Below are 21,337 nucleotides of genomic sequence, written 5' to 3' on the forward strand. Positions count from 1 at the left end.
GGATGCAAACCCCCAACACTAACTTTCAGGAAATGGTAGCAGAAATCTGCTTTCCCACTTAGTTCTTCCAGCCAGTCTGGGGGTTACAGATTTAAGAATTGTCATTCTTCAAGATGTGTGAGAGATGGTCACGACCCTGCTCTTAGGGAGGAAGAGAAAGATGTGGATGGGGAGGATGACCTAAGTGCTGCCTTTCCAAGCTGTTCTGGATCGACATGTAGATTTTCTGTCCTAGATTTGGGCAGTCATCTGCAGATGTTTATTATGTATGAGAGTCATTAAAATGAATCCACCTGAAAGGTAGCAATAATGACTTATAATTTTCCCACAAAGAGGGGAAAAAATTGGATGTTACTTTTTTGAGGCAAGGAAGGAAGGGGGGAGAAGGCTCCTATTTGGCTTTGAAAAACTGTCAAAACTGTCAGTACTAAAATGAAAAAACTAAAGTAAAAAGATGCAGAACTAGAGCTGTTTATTGTAAGAAAAAAACCCACAACAATTATCCCCTCCCCAAAAAAACCTCTGCTATTCGCAATGCAGGATGTGAACAAGTACTTCAAATTCTGGGACACATTCCAGTGGCAGACAGCAGGACTGAGCCCCCACCCAAGGCTGGCCAGCAGGCTGTGCATAACCTGGCCACCATTCTGTTTATGCCCCACCACTTTGTTTTGTTACAGTATCACCAAGGACAGCTCACCTCTTTCCCATGAACAGCAGGTCAGCTTTAAGTTGCCTGAATCATTTGGGGGAAAAAAATAAGCCTGAGGGCGGATCCAAATCAAATTCTCCAGCTCAAATGCCTGTGATCACAGGGGAAACCAGAGCCCAGAGCTCAGCTTGGCTGCTCTGGGCTGTGTCTGTTACCAAAGGCAATCCCAGAGCATACCCAGCCCAATTTTCTACCAGCCAATATTGACAGGCACAACAGTTTTTAATTGGTACTCTGAGAAGCAGCATAGAGAATGAAACAAAATTAATGCAGGTATCCCAGAGAGAACTGCAGCAGGGGAGGCCAGAATTAAAAGAGATTCACAGTCCTTTAACTGTTCAATCTTTCCCCAGGCATTTTGGTTTCTGAAATTTTGCTTCTTTGCCTTATCTGGGTATTTATACAGTTAATAAATAATGAGAGCTAGTGACTCAGTTGCACAAAAATAGGTTTTTCAAATTGTAGGTATAGCAGAGTATTATCTTTTTGCAACCACACAAAATGTTTTGGGACTCAAGTTGTAAAATCACAATGAGTGCAGTAAATCAAATGAAATCTGCATCTTTGAGCCAGGAATATTTAAATTGTAACACCAATTCATCCCCCAATGAGTTGGGATGTTTATTTGGCTTTAGGAAATAGAAGATAACTGGCAGTGACCCTATTCTCAGACTTCCTCCCCTATTGGGGGGGAAATATGGGCATTTCTATCATTTTCCCAGGAAAGACTCCCAAACAAATGATGTCACGTTCAAGCATAGCACAAGTCAGGTCTACAGCTTGGTCAAATATCTAAATCCACAATTTGACTACAAAGAAATATTCTTCAAAGCAGTGCTCAGCTTTCATCTCAGTCTTTGCATGTGCTGGTGTTTGACAGCTGATACTAAATGACTGCCTTTGTCAGGAAACTGTCCCTTCTCCTAAGTTCCTAGTTCAAGCTAAGTTCAGGAGCCAGAAACCCGGCAGGAGAGTTCTGGCCTGTTCTGCCACTAGGACCCAATGCTCTGCTTACATTAAGATTTATACTTGTCAAGTTCAGCAGCCAGGACAGGCAGCTACCAGCTCCCACAGCTGCAGGTAGCAGCACAGCCCCTGCTCTCAGGCAGCCCAGGGCAAGACACCACCAGCAGCATTTCCCTTCACCTGTTTTTAGCGCCCCCCTCCTTTCCCCCCCCCCCCCCCCCCCCCGCAAGTGGATGTTACAAGTTAACTACCAACCGGCTGTGAAATGTCTTTTCATTAAAACCAGCCAAAGAAACTTGCCCCAGGACATATAACAAGGGAATGCAGCCACCATTTCGCCCACCTAAATTATTAAAAATCCTACTGTCCATCCACAGTTTGCACTGAGTCACCTTCAGAAAAGTTCTCTCAAGATGTTCATGAGAAAATGGGGTAGGTATATGCCACTTTGGGAAAGCTGAGATTAAAGCAGAAAATACATAGGCACCAAAAAAAGCTATCTTTAAATATCTCAATTCAGTACCATTTTCCTTTTTTTTTTTTATCTAATCTAATCCTGGAGGAGCTGGAGTATTTCCCATGCCTGAGTTAGTGCTGCCAATATGATGTTGCTGGAACTACTTACATGAATTTTCGTACTACACCAATGTACCAAGATTTTCCGCTAGGTGTGGTAAAACAGAACAATGTTTTTAGACCAAAAATCAATTTCACTTTGCCCTTTTTGTTTGTGGGGGGTGAGGGGGGGGGCAGGGTGGGAAGGGGAGGGAAGAAAGAAAAAACCCACAAAAATCACAATGAAAATAAACTGCATTTTTCATTTGAAGGAATGGCATGCTCTCCTTCCCATTTCTCTGCTCTCTTAAACGTTTTCTATTAATTTTAGCATTTTTTTCTGCTCAGCTGTTTCCTCCCACTGTAATTTCCCACATAACCTCTTTGCAGGTGTGGAATCTTTATACCAGCCCCAAATTGCTTTTTTCCTGGCTGACAAAAACCACTTTCAGAGTGCAAAGCTTTCACCCTTTCAAAGACACCTATAGCACTAAAGGGCATGGACTCCAAAGTGTTGACAAGCAGACCCCCCCAGTCCCTGCCACCTCTCAGCAGCAGAATGCATTGTGCTATGAAAATGATGAATGATCTCCAGTGGGGTGATCGTGTGTTATTCTGACAGCCAGGAGATGGGAGCTGTACCGGGTGTATATATTCCTCCAGAGAGACAACAAAACAAGGTGGCTCAGCCTTCCTTCCCAGGTCACATCCTACATCAGCGAGCTACTGAAAGCAATAGCTGCGAGCAGCCACTTTTACTGTCCATCCCTCATCACTGCTCCCAACTGTAAATCTCTCCCGAGGAGAATGCATTACCTGCTCTCTCTTCCTGGTCACTCCCCCAGCCTGGTAGGGGATGGCTGCTCTGTAAGTGGGGGTTCCTGAGGGCCAGTGCTGCTGCCCCACCTCTCCTTTTGCAGAGAGAGATCAAAACAGAAAGGCCCATATGAACAGTCTCACCTTGGCTTCTGTTAAAAAAAAAGGAAACAAAAGCTTAGAAGGGGGATGAATTAGATGGGATACCAGGGACCGATACCAGCACCAGGAGAAAGCGGTCGTTTTACTTCACATTCAGAAACCCAATTTTCTGTGGCATATAAATCAAAGGAATAAAATCTGCTGCAGGCAATAACTGTTATTTATTCCTGTAGTTGTACCTTGAAAAATCCCCAAAGTTTGTTCTGGGAGCAGGAAGCCCCAGTGTGCTGTGCAAGAGGACATTCAAGGGCTCCCTTCAGACAAGTGGCACACAAATCCCTGAGCCAGTAATGCACATGTCACAGCACAGCCTCCCCCATGTGTGTCTGGCTATAGCTAAACCTCCTAGTTGCTCATAACGCCGATTTTTCAGACAGGCTTACGGACCACGGCACAAAAGCCAGTCCCAGATGCATGGAGAGCTGGGTGAGTTTCAATTTTGCAAGCGTGCATTGTGCCTGCTCCCCCTCCCATAAACTGAGCCCACACTGGCAGACTGAAGGGTCAGCTGTGTCCCATATCTCCTCTAGCATGCAACCCAAACCCCAGGAAACACGACTTTTTCCTTCACCCTTTCCAGCTTGTAAATTTTGTACAATTTCACTTCAAAATTGCAACTTCTCTTTCAGCAACTCTTTAAGAAATAAAACATCTAGAAATGGTTAACAGTAATGCTGCTACAAAGGGAGAAAAACACTGTTACCTACTAAAGAAGGGCTATGTACACACTCACAGGACAGAAGAGTGCGAAGTTCAATTATCCATCATTGCTACATTAGGAAGACCCAGGTAGGGCCATTTCAACTTCCTTCTCAAGTTGTTTATCTAGGAGACTGCAAGGCAGGAGCATGTATTATATCTGGCTGAAATCAGCACACAGGCTGCACTCAGCTCATCATCCACTGAGAGCTGAAGCAAGCAGTACATCTGCCCAGCTGACATAATACATCACTGAGAAGAGCAAAACACTTCAGTGCCCATTGCTGGGGAACTCCATGTCCTGTGTAAGCACAAGGCATTTACTGAAAACCTGCCCAGTGTGCCTAAGCCTACTCTTCTCCCTCTCACAGCTGAAGAAACAGGCACAGTCAGTGATTTGTCCCATGTCACAGAACAAATCAATGCCAGCACAAGGACTAAAAGCTGATTAGTAATTACAGTAACGCTGTTGTTCAATGGGTCCTAAATGTCAGCACAAGGAATTAACAAACAAACAAACAAACCACCAGAACCAAACATACCTAGGTCAAAGTAATTTTATTAATAACTCACAAGAACAAATTGCTACATTTTACTGAGAAAACCACAGCTTTCTGTACCAGGGCAGAACTTGGAAAGCTGCATACTAAAATGCCGATTATGCAAATTTATCTTACGAATATTTTTAGACAAGAATGAAAGAGGGTTTATTTTCTTTAATTAAAACCAGAATCCTACATAGTTCATTAGCATGGATTCTGAACAAAATGAATATTAATGTAGCCCACCTCTCACAATTCTACCTGCCAGAAATACCAAGGAAAAAAAGGTTAGTAAATGGATTCCTGAGCAACTGTAAATGCAACTAGCTAATGTCACTGCAAGGCTGCCGGCATCTTTGAAAGGTCACCGAGATCAGCAAAACCTTTTTGAGCAGAAAAAGGCAAGTAATACTGCCACCTTCAAAAAGGCACAAAAGATCTGGAGAACTGCAGGCTGCTCAGCCCTGCTCCAGTCCCCAGGAATGTTACAGAATAAACCATAATGGAAGGTGTTCCAGGCACAAGAAACACCAGGTGATGGGGAGCAACCAGTCAATGCCAATTCATCAGGGGCACATTCTGCTTGATGCTGACTGCCAGGAACAGTGGCTCTGTGGCAGAGGGGAGACCGTAGGTGCCATTCACCTTGGCTCCAGCAAGGCTTTCACTGGCATGTCTCACAGCAGCCTGACTGAGGATACAAACTACTGGGTGGATGAAGAACCTCAGGTCCACTGGGCTCAAAACAGTCTGTGGTTGAAGCTTAACTATCAGGTGGCACTATGTAAGTGACATCTCAGTCACCAGAACTAGGGCAAAACGTGTTGAACATCTTACTTAACAGAAGGGAGCCCAGCCAAGGGGTCTGGTTTGTGCAGCCTGGAGAGGAGGAGACTCAACCCGACTACAGTTTCCTACTAGAGCAGGGACTGTGAAGAAGACAGAGTCCCTCAGACATGCAGTGAAAGGGCAATAAACTCCAACTGCAAACAGGGAGTTGGCCATGAAGAACAAATGCTTGGCCATGGGGGCAGCTAAGTGTTGGAACCAGCACCCAGAGATGCTGTGGGACCTCCACCACCAGAGGTTTCTGAAATTCAGGATCTTAAGCAACTTGGTCTAGCTTTAAAACTGGCATAGTAATTCACAGGGTTGGATTAAATTACCTCCAAATTACTCTTCATTCTAAATTTTTCTATGATTCTGTGATTCCAATTTCCTATGTAAATACAAGTTTAATCAGTGAAAAGCAACAAGGCACATTTATTCTGATGGGGCTTCAGGATGTTCCACCTGTCAGGTCTCAGACACCATTGCGTGCTTCTTCAGTCAAAAACTTCATATACTGTTTGCGGACAGGAAAGTCGTCAGCCGGCCTGTTGTACGCAGTCCAGACGGGTTCCCCAACAAACAGCCTCATCGCCTTCACGTAATTCTGCCAAAGAACAAGAAGTGACAAATAAATTAAGAGAGCTCCTTTTCAAGGGATCTTCATTCCAAAGTTAAGGTTTCACTTGCACTTCTGCAGAAATTTTTGAAACTATTTCATGATGGACTGAAAGCTTTACACATTCCAGAAAATTATAGCACTATACTGCTGTTCCTGCTCTCAGTGCCTGCAGTGGAAGACTCTGGCACCTACGCAGTGATACACTGTGTGATGATCAGTGCCTTTAGTTCAGGCAGCAGCAGTACTTCTCCCCTTTTCAAGGAAACCAAAACCATCCTCTCTTATGCAAACCTTTTGCATTGGATCCACAATACTCACCAGTGCAGCATTTAAATCCTATTTGCTCAGTTAAATAGCAGCAACTGGAGTACCCAAGATGTTTACACAATGCTTTTGGGCAATACCAGAAGCGTCAAAGTCACAGCCATAAAAAGTGAATGGGGAGTACATAAACTACCCCAAAAATAATGCTCACAGGAGGAAGTGGAAAGTCTCCAGATTTCAACAGGAAAAGCAACAGCCTCTAACACCAGCTAACCAAAAGTATGCCTGGTGCAAGGTACAGCTGTGGCAGCAGAAAATGGGATTTGACATCCTGCAGAAGTGCTCCAATCATGGGGTTATGAGGAACTTGCCTCCTCTGTCCACTATACTATAGATTTAGACCCTACCTATTCTGTAAAACATGGATAGATGATTATCTTACACCCAGGTGTTCAGCAATGGTAAAAATAAAGTTAGGGACCAAAAAAACTTAGCTGCAAAATGCCAGGGCAGAGAAGCACCTAAAGATTTTACTTTGAAGATGGCACTTCTGGAATAAAGTTCCTGAAGTCAACAAACACTTAAGACTTCTTGGGGATTCAACCATAACCCCTGACATTTTGTCAATGTAAAGAAAAAGCCTGAGAATAGTAAATGTAGCTTATTCGCTGTGGATCTCAAGATGCAGATGGGAAAAGCTGGGTTTTTCACCAAAGCAGCATCTCCCTTTTTCACATGTATGAACACAAAACCATTCTCAAAATCATTCTCTTCACCAGAGATGCAATTTCACCACAGGAGACAGCACATGTTTACCCATTTTGCAGGGGTAATGCCGAAGTTACAAACACGCTTGTATAAGCTCACAAGCAGAGAAATACAGACTAGGACTCCAAGTGCCAATCTCACTCTCCCACTGACAACAGTATCTTTCCAAAGGAGGTCACCAGCTGTGAAGCCAGCATCCAGTTTAGCATACAGCAGTTGCAAGTAGTGCCTCAGGACCCTTAAATTCATCTTTACCCAAAGGTGAATTTAACACTCCTGAAAAATATCACTGCTGGACACAGATATGCTCTTCTATCCCCACAAAAATACACAAGGCAATACAGAATGATCCATCTAGACCTTGTCCATCTCAGCTGACAGCTGGGGCAACTGTGGGAGGGACAGCCCAAGGCTTGGTATGCCACAGACATCATGTGGCAATGACTTACAGCTGAGAAGCTGAATCTGTGACCTGGAGATGAAAGGTTCAGATGCTGTGAATTATTTAGTATTTTTCATTCTCCTCCTTCATATTTAATATGTTTTGCTAATGAACTGCAAGTCTCAGAGCATGTAGTTACTAATGTGTTATATATTCACACGGATTTGTCATCAAAATTTATGGTAATCTACAACATACGTTCTCATCCAGTGTAAATCGGTGATATATGCCAGCAGGGAGGGTTATCATGTCTCCTTTTTCCATGGAAATCCGAATCCATTTGTCATCCTTGTCTCGAACATCAAAATACCCAGATCCCTCCAAGATGTAGCGAATTTCATCGTCGAGGTGCAAATGTTCTTCATAAAATATTTTTATCTAGAAATAGCAAATATTTTGTAAAACTACTGACCATGGGAAAACTGCAAAGAAATCTGGTAGAAACACAGAGAAGCTGAGAAAGTTAAAACAGTTACCCTGTGAAAGCCTAACAGAGGAGAATGGTTAACATGGTTAAGATGGCCAAGCCAGTCAGCCAGCCCCCGTCTCTGGACACCTCTAAGCAGGCTCCTACATTTCCTTTGGAGGGGAGGAATTCCTCTGACAAGAAACAGCAGCTCTAGCTGTATATAACCATTCTCTGAATAACAGCAATGCTTACACTCATTTGAAAGAGGGATGGGTAAAGCTTTCCACTGGAGAATTTGGTCCTTGTGCTTACTCAGTTTGAATCATTTTGTGCTTTTTTTTTCCTGCAACATGCAGCACCAAACAAAGCCACAGATTATCCCCTCTCTTTTACACTTACATAGAGATGAATTAGCTGCACAGGGTACTACCACTCTCCGAAAACACAGTTACTGCCAAACAAGGCCCATCTACAGCAACCTGATGTAAACAGTGTGTCTTGCCTGCCCACACACAGTGAGACCCAGCTCAGGCTCTCTCACCCAAGACAGTGGCAGCAACATTCTCTTTTTTCTGGAATGCACAGAATATAAAACATGCACAGAATATAAAACACATTTTGAAAGTTCAATTAATGGAGACCTGAAATGTTTAGTGTACAGTGAGCAGTGCAATGCCAGGTACCATCACTACCTGCTCAGGTCTGGATGACATTTAACCACACTTTGTGCAGATGTCCTTGAGCCAGAAGTGATCCAGCACAACAGGATGAGCAAAAGTCCCTACATCTTGTAAAGAATGGCCCATCTTTCTCTCAGATAGAGTCTACCCAAGCCATCTACCTAATAAGTTACTACCTAATTCACCTTCTCACCAAGACAAAACACAATGGGCTTAAAACAAACTGGTAAATTGAAATTTAATAAAAATATTACAGTGTCATTGGGTTGCTATCCTCAGGTCAGAGCAGCAAGCCAGCAGCACCCGGAGGCTGGGATGAGAAAGCACCTTCTAGGAGGCTCACCTGAACAATGTTGAGTTATAATGAAATTGTCAAGATATGAGCTCTCCAAGGTAAAAAATCTTCTTGTACAAAGGATTTATCCCTCCTATTCTATGGGGTTAACACTCACTTAAAAAAGACACATTATGCAAGCAGCCATCAGGATGTAAAAGCCTTCAAAGTCCAGGCCCAGCTGGCAGCCACTTGCCTTCATCCCTGAGAGGCTCTCTGAGGACAGGTCAGCATTGGCAGAACTCTCCTGGTAGGAATCTCAGTTTTGAAATGACAGTGATAGAAATGATCCTCAAAACCTTTGAAGGCAATCTACAGAAGCAAAAGTCCTCTGCTATCTTTAATATCAAAAGTTCTTTTTTAATGTTCAGGACTTCGGTACAGGACGTATTTCAGACGTGGAAGCCTCATCCCCGTGTCCCGCAGGGCTGCGCGGGTGTCACGCTGGCCGCATGCTCCAGCGGCAGACGGCGGCGCGGAAACCCGCACTGTGAGCAAACTTTCACGCACCTTTTCCTCATAGTTTGGAAGGTTGTCTTTATGTATGGTCACTATATCCATCCAAAAATAATTTTCGGCTCTCCGAATCTCTTTCAAGCATGGATCAGTTTCATAGTTATCAGCATCCAACTAAAAAAATAGGCAGGGGGGGAAAAAAAAAAAATCGGACGCCATTGCCCAAGGCGGAATTCAGGGCACCCGAGGGAATCCCGAGGTGCCGGGAGTGCCGGGGCGGGTCGGCCGCTGCAGGCGGAGCTGCCGCAAGGACACGGGCTGCCTCCCCCTCTGCGGGCGGCCCGGCCCGGCCCGCCGTACCTTTGGTACACCCGCCGTACCCTCGGTACCCACCGCCGTACCTTTGGTACACCCGCCGTACCCTCGGTACCCACCGCCGTGGCCTGCTGTACCCCCGGCCATACCCTCGGCACCCACCGCCGTGGCCTGCTGTACCCCCGGCCATACCCTCGGTACCCACCGCCGTACCTTTGGTACACCCGCCGTACCCTCGGTACCCACCGCCGTGGCCTGCTGTACCCCCGGCCATACCCTCGGTCCCCGCTGCCGTGCCCTGCGGTAGCCCCCGCCGTACCCTCCGGTACACCACGCCGAGGCGGCGCAGCTGCTCCAGGCTGACGGCGCGGTTGGGCCGCTGCCGGTGCGGCGCCCGCTGGTCCTCCTGGGACTCGTCCATGTACCAGGCCTCCACCATCTCGCCGCCACAGCGTCCGCGGGGCCGGGCCGGCAGCAGGTCCCGCCCCGGCGAGGCTCCCGGGCCCGCAGCGAGCGGGACCGGCCCGCCCCGCGGCCTGGGGCAGAGCATTACAGGGGCGCCATGGGCCACTACGGGGTGCGGTGCGGAGCTTGAGGGAACAGCTCCAGGCTGAGCGCCGAGTCTCCCCGAGAGAGAGAGACTCACCTCTCACCCGCACCAGCCTCCCGGGGTAACCTGAGTGGCCGGCCGTGGTGATTGCATCGTGCCGGCCCTCGCTGTAATGCTCTGACGGAACTTACACTAAACTCAGGTTTAAAGACCTGCATTGCAACCCCACAATATGGAAAAATAAAAAAGAAATTAGGAGAAAAATAAAGAAAGTGGTAAGACATGCTTGCATAGGTAACTTGTGTTGTCTCCATCGATGAGGCTACATCCCCAGTGTCCTCCCCGAGCTGGAGTGGACAAGACAGCCTGAGCTGTGTCCCCTCCAGCCTCCACACTTCTGCATCTACCCAATTCTATATGGCAGATAAACCAACAGCCAGCTAAGCACAGTGTAAGAATGACCAGCCAACTGAAACAATCCCACCCTGTATTTTTTTTTTCCTAAAAAGTTTCTTACTTACAAAGTGTCTCAACCACTACTATTCCAATTCTCATTAAAAGGTACCAGATCCCTTTAATGTGTAGTATTTATGTTTAAGCCCTATTGATTAGCAAACAGATACTCTAGAAGCTATGCTAAGGCACATGGAGGACAAGTAGGTGTTTTGGGACAGCCAGCACTGAATATTATGGGTCCCAAATGCCAATATTCTCCTAAAGTTGCAGTTCTCTGAAAAGATGACATATATCCACCATGTTCTGCAGGCCCTCAACCCCCTGTTAAGCCCTTTTGAGAAGTACTATTTGTTTTCCATCCCTTAATCAGCCTTAATCTTGTAACCTTCCTCTTTGCTTTCTTCTGTCCTGAATTTCCAGAATAAGAATAAACATTTATATCAAATTGATGGAAAACTCTGTCCTATTAGATTTTTTATTATAATCTACCTATTAGATTCAGGTAATCAATTGGCCTAAATTCATTATTATACATTGTTATGATTTACCCACCACTATCTTACAAGTTTTCCAAAGCTCCCGCTTAAAAAAAAAAAAAAAATACTGATTTCCATACAGTTAATAGAATTTACTTATTCTGTTAAACACTAAGATAGGCAAGATGCCAGGAATCTACTTGGGGTAGTGGATCTTTTTTTTTTTTTTTTTTTGCAGCCAAACTTCTAAATAATTGTGTGCATATATACAAAGAAGCAGAGGGGGCCCAATCAGTGCCCTCCTTACCCCTAGATGAGCTGCAATGTGCAGTTTTGGATGAGAAGAAAAAAATAAAAATCCTCACTGATCTATTAACTACTGGATAACCAGTTTCCTCCTACTACAATCATGTGACTAAATTTGTAAACCTCACACTTTCCCTCAAGAAAGATTATCATAATGGATGAGAACTATTAAGTAACAAACTTCTGCAGCTCTAACCATCTGTATAAAAATTAATAAATACAGAAACATTTCAGTGACTCCTATCTTAAGCCCTACTATTCACTGGTACAAAGGTACCATTTAGAGAAGTTGACACATATAAAAAACACAACAAACCTGTTTGCTTTTCCTCTATACTTGCATAGAAAACAAACCCTTGTTGATTAGTCGTAATTACTCTCTAATTCAAGTGCACATTAGCAATTCCATTAATCTCATAATTGACTGGAAAAAAAGAAGTCAAACACTTGAGATCCAGAAGGTATGGTGAAGCTTATCATCTTCCAGTACCATTTCAAATGAAATGGTCAATTACCAATTACCTTTTGGGACAACACTGAAGAGGAATTAACAATGCTAACAAGAACCAGTATGCATAAAAAAAACCCCTAATTAATAGAAACAGGAAGCCCGAGACTATGAGCTTGGAAATGAATCAGGTAAAAAGAACAGTAAAAATTCATTGTTCAAGTTTTCTCATGACCTGGCTTTTTCTTTTATCATGTTATTTTGCAGGGCAGCATGAACAAAAAAAGCTACTGGTGCTGTAGCTGACCCTGTGAGGCACACACAGGTTACAAGCCCATCTGTGGAGTAGTTACTGCCAGTACCACAATGCCAGAGTGGATCAACGGACATCTGTGTTAGGTGACCTCCTACCAAATCAAGCAACCCCAAAGTCAGCCCCTGCTATTTTGGGCTGCAATATATACCTCTGTACAAAAAACATAATTTATTTCACTAACAGGAAAATACAGAACACTTTGATTTAAAATTACTTCTTCAGAATACTGTCTTTAAGGTGAATTCATAAGTACAAAAGACAGCCCGTCCAATAGATGGAGAAAAAATAAATACTCGGTATCGTCAACTAAATATTGTCTCACAATAAATGCAATAGAAGAAAACGTGGGGCTTTCCCTCCCAGAAGTTGGTTTATATTTCATATTTCAGGCCAGAAAGAAGTACAGCTCGAAGTTCAACTCCAAAACAATTACAGCAGTTCAAGTTGTTGCTGTCATGTTAGGCCTTTTCCTCTCAGTACAACAGTCTCTAGTCCCAGGACATCAGCATTTTTGTTTAAGAGCTCCTTCTCTTGCCAGTCTATCAGCTTCTTCATTTCCTCGGAAGCCAGCGTGACCGGGAATATGCATCTGTCAGGACAAAAATACAGGAGTGTTAGATAGGGAAGAAACCAGGAAGAAAGTAGATACAATAATTTGATCAAGCAATGCTCTGTCATTGATAGTACAGGAGCACCTCCTCAGAGGTCCCCACCTAATATTTAGCCTTTAGGTTTTCTTCCCAGGGATTTTCATTGCCTCTCTTCCTCTCTTGCCAAACTGTGAATATCATCTTTATGGGAATTAGTGAAAAGCATAAGGACCAGCTAAACTATCCTTTAAGAAATGCAGACAACAGCTCCAATTAAAAATTCCCACCTTCCTGTATTCAGTGCTTAAACTGAGTTAATCTTTCCCCAAAAGCCAAAGACCTCTATTCCACTAAAAGCCTTCGTAGTTACAGCATTTGCTTGGGATACATAATTAGGATATTAAAAGATCCTTTTAATTATCAGATGTCTTAATTGTCCATCCATCAATCAGGAACTGAAAAACACTTCCTACTCTAAGCCCATCCTTGTTAGAAGTAAGGGTGGAATAGGAAGGTGAGGAAGAAAATCAAGCTTGCTATTTTACAAGATCTGAGAAGGGACAAGCATGAAGGTGGGTGTGAGGTGATGTTAGATTTACATGGCAAGGTTTTAGTACCACATGGAGGGCTGTAGGTGTGGATTCTGTGAAAAGACACCAGCAGTGTCCCTACATGAGAGAGAGCCAGACCCAGACAGCTCCAAAAGAGACCCACACTTTGACACAGCTAAGCCCACCAGCAATGCTGATGGCTCTTCTGTAATAACATGCTTAAGAAGAGGTAAAAATGCTGCACAACAGCCAGAGAAAAGAGTGAGAATATGTGAGAGGAACAGCTCTGCAGACACTAAGGCAGTGAAGAAGGAGAAGGTGCTCCAGGCACCTGAGCAGAGACTCTCTTGCAGGCTGTGGTGAGACCATGGTCAGTGAGCCTGTCCCCCTCACAGCCCAGGGAGGGCCACGGTGGAGCAGAGATTCACCTGCAGCCCATACAGGACTCTATGCATTCATTCCTCCTGAAACAAAATTCTTCCCACCAAAAGGGAGAGATTCAGGTTTAAGAGGTGTGCATAAAGGAATATCTTTTAATTATGTAAAATATTTCCAAGAACAGCTGAACTTAGTTGGTCTTTGAATTTTTACGCTTTCTGCTCAATAGAAAATAGAAGTAGCTATAAAAAATCTAGTCAGTCTGTAAATTGCAGTCACCAACTCTGTAACACAGAACAACATGAATACCTGCAAAAAATTCCCATCAAAAGAACTGCACATTAAATATCTACATTATCCTGTTTTCTACAGAGTAAAGACAGAAGCTGAGTAGACATGCCATTACCAGCTGCAATTCAACTGTACACATATTTTCTCAAATCAGTGGTCTTATACCATAATTAGGCTAAAATTTAAGAGGCAAAGGAATGTATTCCCTGAAGTGTTAAGCAGTCATTATTAGAGGTTACAGAAAAATACATTTTACCATAAATACCTGTATAGAAGTTGGTTTACTTCTTTAGTGGAGAGCAGAACAATTTAAAAATTGTTATTTTAAAGACCTTGTACCATTTTTTTCTTAGAAGAAACACAGAGCTAGTTTATTTTGGGTTACACACACTCAGTCTTCTCAGTTTAAAGACACTCATGTGATATGAGTTACTTCAACAAATCAGCATCCTAAAGAGTCCTGACAAGCAAATACAGAAATTCAGCTATGACACAAAAACCAGTTATATTCTAAGGTTAGATTTCCAGGAACAGAAATTGCATCTACTAACAGCACTACAAACTAAAAATAATTATTTCAGGCATTTTCTAAGCAGTAATAGGAGATAGGAAACATACAAATATTTATTTAATAAATGAAATACTGGTTCCAAGAATCTAGGTTATGTTGCTAATTTGCTTTAAACACAGCAAGCAGATTCTCTGTATTTACAGTTTTAGTTAAGGATGTACAATATGGTCTATAAAGTCATAGTTATGAGCACGCTTTTAAATTTCTACCAGAAATACGTTTAAGATGTCATTAAAAATAAGAAACAAGGAACTTACCCACTGAATTTCGATGTCTTTTGCTAGATTATCAAGTCTTTCAAAATCTTCTTTATTTATTACACTTGCTCCTGAACTTGTTCTCCAGCCATTTGTTTTCCAGTTGTCAACCCAGCTCGTAATACCTGTGCAAAGAGAGTGTCACTGTAAGAGTGATATTAAAGAAGCCAGCAAGGATGGAGATGGAGCCAACAGCCTTTTAACAAGACATTAGCTCTGTACAAAGTCTCAGGCAAAAAACACTGGAGACAAAAGATAATTCTTGTTTGGTTCTCTGCTGCTGTCTTTCAGGATTGTATTTTTTTATTACCTGAATTGCCCAACCATGTTTTTCTAAACAGGTATTTAATTTAAAGACTACAATCTTATACATGTATTGTACACACATTATCTCATGAACTTCAGTAAACTGAAAATAAGGATTTGCTTGATGATACAGCAAGCAAAGTCTACTGCTTGCCAGAGAATTTTCTATACTGCTCCTTAGTAAGGACTTTTTTTTTTTTTTTTTTTTTTAGTATCTTTGCTGGTGTGGACAATGTAAGACATACTTATGCTTTCATGACCGGAACCTAAACTAAAAATTAAAAAAAAAAAACAAACAAAAACAAAACAAAACCACAAAAAACCAAACAAAAAACCAAACCAAACCAAATCAAAAACAAACCAAAAAACCACCACCTAAACCCCAAATTACATCCATTTATACTTAACTACAAGCCTCCTTCTCTGGCATTTTAAAATAATAACTCCTAGACATATCTACAGAGAAACTTTGTTTAAACAAGAATGGAACCTGCACTTCAGTGTCCCAAAATGCAAAATGAAACTGCAAGCAAAACCAAAGAGACTAAGACAAAAACCAAAAGAGCAACATTTAATTTTCAACTACAAGTTGCACTAAGTTTTTGTTTAATGTTATTTCAAAAAAAAAAAACCACCAAAATCAAATCTCCCAAGTGATCTGCAAACAACAAAAACTCGTACTGCCTTTGCAAAATTGCAAAAAAAAAAAAAAAAAAAAAACCACCCAAAACAAAACCAGAAAAAAATATTTTTGCAGTTCCAGATTATCACAGAAACAAAATCTGAAGCTCTTGAGGAAAGAGGAAGAAGTTTTTTTCAGAAATTAGGTCTTATTGGCTACTTCATATGGTATTTATAGAGAATAAAATTAAGTTTTCGAGGTCTTTTAATATTTACTACTCGAAGCACATATCTCTGGCTAGTCTTCCAGTGTAGCCTAAAAGCTTGGGGAAGAAAGAGAATTTGAATGTATTTCACAGGTGTGTGTGTGTTAAAGACAGCCTCTCCAATACAAGCACAACAACAAAAACCCTACAGATTACCACACCAACTTCCATGTAATTTCCTGAGTACAGCCTTAACAGCCTACACATGAACAACATTTTTTTGAGATTTTGCGTCACACTGAAACACCTCAAGACACAAATCCTGTTGTTACTTCTGTCAGCATTTACTGTAACAGACACTTTGACAGTACTTCTATTTCATGCAGTTAGCAGGCAATGCCTGATACTCTGAAGTTTTCAGAGTCAGAAGTGATAAGTTATGCGCTGTCTTCCCTACATTCCTCTCTCCAGGACTCAGAATGTTCTGTGTGTCTTATGCAATGAAAAAGCAAGCGCTGTCTATAAGGATTAGGGAAATTAAAATCATTAACTTACCGTTAATAGTAAACTTGCTATCAGTGTAGATTATTAACTTCTTGATGTTTTGACTCTTGGCTTGCTCTATTGCTTTGCAGGCTGCCTTAAGAACATTTCAAAACAACCACAGTTCAGAAAGGCTTTTGACCACATGGAATTAAAATACCAACAAAGTACCTGATGCTAACACAGAACTACAGAGTATTACTGTAACCTCTCCACCAGTGGTTATCAACATGTTTTAGTGTAGAGGATCCCAAAAATTGTGTATTGCAGATTACACCCTTACGATCCAGGCAAAGAGGCAGGCACTTAAGTTTCAATGGCAAAACCTCCTAACATTCTGATCTTCAAATCTGTGCTGAAGGAGTAGCTCTGACCCATTTTCTAACAAAATCTCTATCAACACCAAAGCATTTTCTCCAAGACCTTGAAGAGGAAGAATTCTTATCAGTTCTGACAGTCTGGAAGCCTGAAAAGGTTGGGGTTTTTTTTGGTGCTCTGAAATATAATAGGAAGAAGTGGCTGGGTGTGGATGTAGAACTGAAAAGCTCTTTAGCAACAAGTTTGACCACTGGCACACCAACACCACCTCTAAAACAAACTTTGGTTTTTAAGCAGATCAATTGCCCATTTCAGTTCATCTCCAAGCATGGAGTGTGGGATAGCAGCAATACCATAATTAAGAGGAGACGACAAGAGAAGACTAAAACTGTTGTTGCCAATAGAAGTTAGTCAGGAGCCTAGAATTGTTTTTTAGATTTATCTAAGGATTATGATATTCTGATCCTGCCACCAGAGGAAGCTGACTCTCCTCTTTAACAATACTCAGCAGCCCACACTCTAAGTTCTGAAACATACGCATTAAAAACACAAGGGAATCTATATAGATTTGAAAGCCAGACTTTCCTAATGTAAGGCTGTTTAAATAGCTGTGCTTGGTGGCATTTGGGAATTCTCAAGGTGAATTAGCTAGTTCAAAGCCAATAAAGACGAATAAAACTTAAAGATAACTATTCATTTGAAGTCGTAACTCTGAATATTTTGCATGCTTCCCTTAGAGCTGCATACTGGTTTCTGGAAATCAGAGTTGAAATAGGCATGAAAGTGCAGCTGCAGTCTAACATAGAGAAACATCTCAGGACATTGGCTACTTACATGGATTTCTGCTCTTTGATTAGTCTGCCGTCCAGGAAGCCTTTCACTGGTGTTTCTGTGTCCAAAGAACAAAGAGTAGATTAGTTATCCCAAGTATTCAGAATGGTGTATAATGGCTACATGATAAAAAAAATAAAGACAAGAGCATTACTTTTGTTTTTACAAAAAAGGGTGAATGGATATACTACCTCTAGCTTTCCCCTGCATAGAGCCACCTGCATATCTGGACCTGACATCAATGTGACATTGCATTTGTCATCTTCTGTGCACACAGACTTCTATTTTAAAACTTTCCACATTACCTGAATTCTAGCTTCAGCCCCCCAAAATATTATTTCCAGTTGATTTTTCCCAGAGAGGCTACTTTCTCTGTTCCCCTCAGTATCTCTTGACTCAGTCACTGTGAGTCTCAACAACAGAGTTTCATATTTAAAAGAAGGCTGGTATTGTAAATCACATAAAAATCAAACAGAATATTTTAAAAATAAATTTTCAAAAATCCATAGCTACTTACAAAGGGTGGCCTGGTCCCCAGTAGACACCTATTCCAGCACGTGCCCTGTTACGTCCATTACCAGTGCAACAACCATCTGTATAAACAACTGCAAAGTCACCTACAAAAAAATTACCAAAATCAGAAGTTCAAGGACTTCTTCAAAAACACTACTTAAGATAAAAGAAATGTTGGCCAGTGTATTAATCTCAAAAACTCCCCTCCCCAGAGAGCCCCTCCAAAAGGTAACTGCAGAAGCCATGTGAATTAGCAGTGCAGAACACCACAAGTCCCCCTGCAGCTTGACACCCTCACTGCTGTCAAACTAGTCCACCTCAAGAAGAACTTCTACCCCAAGTCACATACTTCTCACTACAGTTCATATCTTCTTTTCAACTTCCCAGCTACATCCCAGCATTTAAGTATAATCCATAGCCCAAACACACATAAAATCACACCTGTAACAATGCAATTAAACTATATATTCGTACCAGTTAAAACCAATCAAAATTACACTGAAAGACAACGTGGACCAAATAGACCATGGTTCACGTTTTCACTTCAAAAAGAAATAATGGGCCTGATGCTGCTACATACAAACCTCCCTAAAAGCTTTCTAATAGTTACACTTGTTGCTTATCACAGAGAATAAACAAATGAAAATAATTACAGGAATAAACAAAGACCTCACCCATGTATGAAAATTTATCTTCACTGACTGTTGGAGTTGAGCACACTGAGTGTACTTCATCATGTTTTACACGCTTTACAATTTGCTCTTCATTAGTAGACTGTTCATATGGTCTTTTATATGTACTGTAATACACGGTATTTAATTCTGGTTCCTCTCTCTGGCTACCACTTTCTTGTGTTACAGCTGGAGGACCAAACACCTCTTAAAAAAAAAAAAAAAAAAAAAAAGGAAGTTCAGCAAAATCAGATTTTATTTGAAACGACTACTTCTAAAGACTATAGTTGTTGGTAGCTATTAGCAATTTTAGTCCGTTATCTGACACCAGCCCAAACTGTTATTGAAAAGAAATAGAATACACCAGTCATTCTTCATCCTAAATAAAACCGAAGGCGAAAGAGACATGCAAGGGCCCTTACACCTTAACACGGACACGAAACAAACAACGCTCTCCAAACACCCACAGAAACGCTTCCACTGCACTGGCACATCCACCGCCGTGTCCTGAGGCCATCGCCACGGCGCTGCGCCAGTGAGGAGGAACGAACGGGGCTGGTGCCCGCGTTTCGGCAGCAGCCGCAGCGCTGGCACAGCCGCCGTGCCTGCCCCGAGCCCCCGGCGGGCCGCCCGCCCGCCCTCCTTCCCCTTCCCCTTCTCCCTTCTCCCTCTCCCTCCCGGGCGGCGGGACGCGCTACCTGCCGGCTCGGGCTGCTGCTGCTGCGGCCCCGAGAGGCCGGCGCGCACGAAGGTCCAGGCGTCCTTCTCGGTGGCGAACTTCTTGAAGCTAGCGGAGGGGAACTTGTTCACCTGCTCCTGGCACTCCGCCCTGCAAAAGAGCGAACAGCGGTGAGGCCGGGCCGGGCGGGCTCCCCGCTCCACCAGGGCCGCTGCTCACCAGGAGCGGTAGACGCCGGTCCGCCGGCCCTTGCGCACCGCGTAGAACATGGAGCCGCCCCTGGGGACAAAGCAGGAGTGGCTGAGCACGGCCACGAGCCAGCGCAGCATCGCGCGGCCCCGCCGCCATCCGCGCCCCCGCCCCGGCCCGCGCCCGCGCCCACCCCGGCACCGCTGCGCCTGCGCGGCCGCCGCGCTCACAGCAGCACCGGGGCCGCCTACGGGCCGCCAGAGAGGCCAAACTACCAGAAAATCCCACAGCACAGGGTTTTGTATGCCTAGGCTTTTTTGTATGGCTGAGTTTGTCCCCTCCCCCTGCCAATAATGGTATTTTAAAAACCTAAATCAGCTGTTGTTTTGGGGGTGGGACATGAGGTGTGTGAGGTTGCAGCGGTTTTGCGCAAACCACCTCGTTCTGGAAGCCCCATCTGCTGAAAGGCAAAGGAGACCTCTCAGGCGCGTTGACGTGTTTAGCACGTCCAAAAGGCTGGAGCTGAACAAGGTCGTTAAGCTGGTTCTCATCCTGCTGTCCAGGCTCCAGGTGCATGTGTTCCAGCTGAGCCCTGTGTCGAGGTGGCCTCTGGAGTGAGGAGAAACACCTTCACGGAATCTCAGGGTCGTTGGGGTTGGGAGGGACCTCTGGAGATCATCTGCCATGGCAGGGACAGCCGGTGCAGGTGACACAGGAGCATGTCCTGATGGGTTTCGAATGTCTCTAGAGAAGGAAACTCCACCACCTCCCCAGGCAGCTGCCATTCTCAGTGTAAAAAAGGTTCTTCCTCATGTTGAGGTGAAACTTCTCATGTTTTAGTTTATGGCCACCACTCCTCATCCTGTCACTGAGCACCACCAGAAAGAGTCTAGCACCATCCTCTTAGCATCTGAACTGTCATGTACTGAGAGACCAAAGCTGCGAGCTGGGTGTGTGCCAAATTCAGTACCTCAGCTTCTGACAAAGTAGCAAAGATGGGGGCACTGGTGTAGCCACCTCCAGAAACAGTCAAGGTATCCAAGCTGCTGTTGGACTTCCCTCATAGCTCTAATACAGATCCCTGTGACAAAGCTGGCCACAGGGTGCCAGAGCTGCAGTGTTGTGTTCAGATTTACAAGAGTGGCCCAGTAAAATGCCCAGAATGAGAAAAACTGGCGTTAATTTTGCCTTCTGTTGCAAAACCAACAAATAAGTCCAACGTTACACATAATTACTATGCATATTCGTGTGATAACCCTTCTCTTAAAAGAAAAAAAAAACAAACCCACCAAAAAACCACCAAATGCAGAGAGCTCATGTGTTTGACAGGCCTTGATGGAGCACAGAAACAGCTTGGTCAGGGTTGTATGAAAATACAGTTACTGCATTTTCCTTGCTTCTTCCAACATATTAATGAGACTTTGTACACTCATAACATCCTATTGCTCTTGGGATTCTTTTGTTACACATCTGAATAATTTATTCTTTCCACTTCTTCACTGTGCCCATTCTGAGACTGCAAAGCATTAGAACCTTTTTAATTACATTACTTTGTAGTGACATAACTTCTTTTATAGGTCACAGGTCCACAGTGGTTCTTAAAAACCTGTCAGATATTTTGAGTACCAGGCATTATTGGGTACCAGGCACATTGATCTTGACACTCTACATTTTTCTCCTAACATAAATTCAGTGTCCAA

General features: G+C 43.3%; 2 protein-coding genes across 6 annotated transcripts; both read right to left on the reverse strand.

Annotated features, from left to right (window-relative positions):
- Positions 1-4,449: 4,449 nt before the first annotated feature.
- Positions 4,450-10,051, reverse strand: ADI1 (acireductone dioxygenase 1). The gene is made up of 4 exons (XM_066179867.1): positions 9,890-10,051; positions 9,310-9,429; positions 7,575-7,754; positions 4,450-5,887 (listed from the first exon to the last, which is right to left on the reverse strand). Exons 1-4 carry the CDS (start codon positions 10,007-10,009, stop codon positions 5,756-5,758), a joined length of 552 nt encoding a protein of 183 aa, XP_066035964.1. The 5' UTR covers positions 10,010-10,051; the 3' UTR covers positions 4,450-5,755.
- Positions 10,052-12,267: 2,216 nt separating this feature from the next.
- RNASEH1 (ribonuclease H1) lies at positions 12,268-19,930 on the reverse strand. 5 transcript variants are annotated; one of them, XM_066179872.1, is made up of 9 exons: positions 19,913-19,930; positions 19,668-19,727; positions 19,468-19,598; positions 18,773-18,976; positions 18,103-18,202; positions 17,589-17,643; positions 16,449-16,533; positions 14,761-14,885; positions 12,268-12,711 (listed from the first exon to the last, which is right to left on the reverse strand). In XM_066179872.1, the coding sequence occupies exons 2-9, from the start codon at positions 19,715-19,717 to the stop codon at positions 12,625-12,627; spliced, it is 837 nt and encodes a 278-aa protein (XP_066035969.1). In that variant the 5' UTR covers positions 19,718-19,727; positions 19,913-19,930; the 3' UTR covers positions 12,268-12,624. The 5 variants fall into 5 exon arrangements, with proteins under 5 accessions (XP_066035969.1, XP_066035968.1, XP_066035966.1 ...); XM_066179871.1 differs by lacking the exon at positions 19,913-19,930 and adding an exon at positions 19,868-19,885; XM_066179869.1 differs by lacking the exon at positions 19,913-19,930 and adding an exon at positions 19,831-19,849.
- Between the last annotated feature and the right edge of the window lie 1,407 nt (positions 19,931-21,337).

This window comes from Chamaea fasciata, unplaced genomic scaffold, assembly GCF_029207755.1.
Source record: "Chamaea fasciata isolate MVZ Bird 193981 ecotype frontalis unplaced genomic scaffold, bChaFas1.0.hap1 SCAF_3, whole genome shotgun sequence".
In the NCBI taxonomy this organism is placed as follows: domain Eukaryota; kingdom Metazoa; phylum Chordata; class Aves; order Passeriformes; family Sylviidae; genus Chamaea; species Chamaea fasciata.

Bases quoted from the DNA above. Each gene is read 5' to 3' on its own strand.
- RNASEH1 (XM_066179868.1), bottom strand. From the start codon at position 19,777: ATGCTGCGCTGGCTCGTGGCCGTGCTCAGCCACTCCTGCTTTGTCCCC. The intron at 18,977-19,467 runs GTAGCGCGTCCC...TTTTTTTTTAAG, and splicing joins GCAGCAGCCCGAGCCGGCAG to AGGTGTTTGGTCCTCCAGCT. The intron at 14,886-16,448 runs GTAAGTTAATGA...CTCTTTGCACAG, and splicing joins TAGCAAGTTTACTATTAACG to GTATTACGAGCTGGGTTGAC.
- ADI1 (XM_066179867.1), bottom strand. From the start codon at position 10,009: ATGGTGGAGGCCTGGTACATGGACGAGTCCCAGGAGGACCAGCGGGCG. The intron at 9,430-9,889 runs GTACGGCGGGGG...CTATTTTTTTAG, and splicing joins TCGGCGTGGTGTACCGGAGG to TTGGATGCTGATAACTATGA. The intron at 5,888-7,574 runs GTATGTTGTAGA...GTTCTTTGGCAG, and splicing joins GATTTACACTGGATGAGAAC to AATTACGTGAAGGCGATGAG.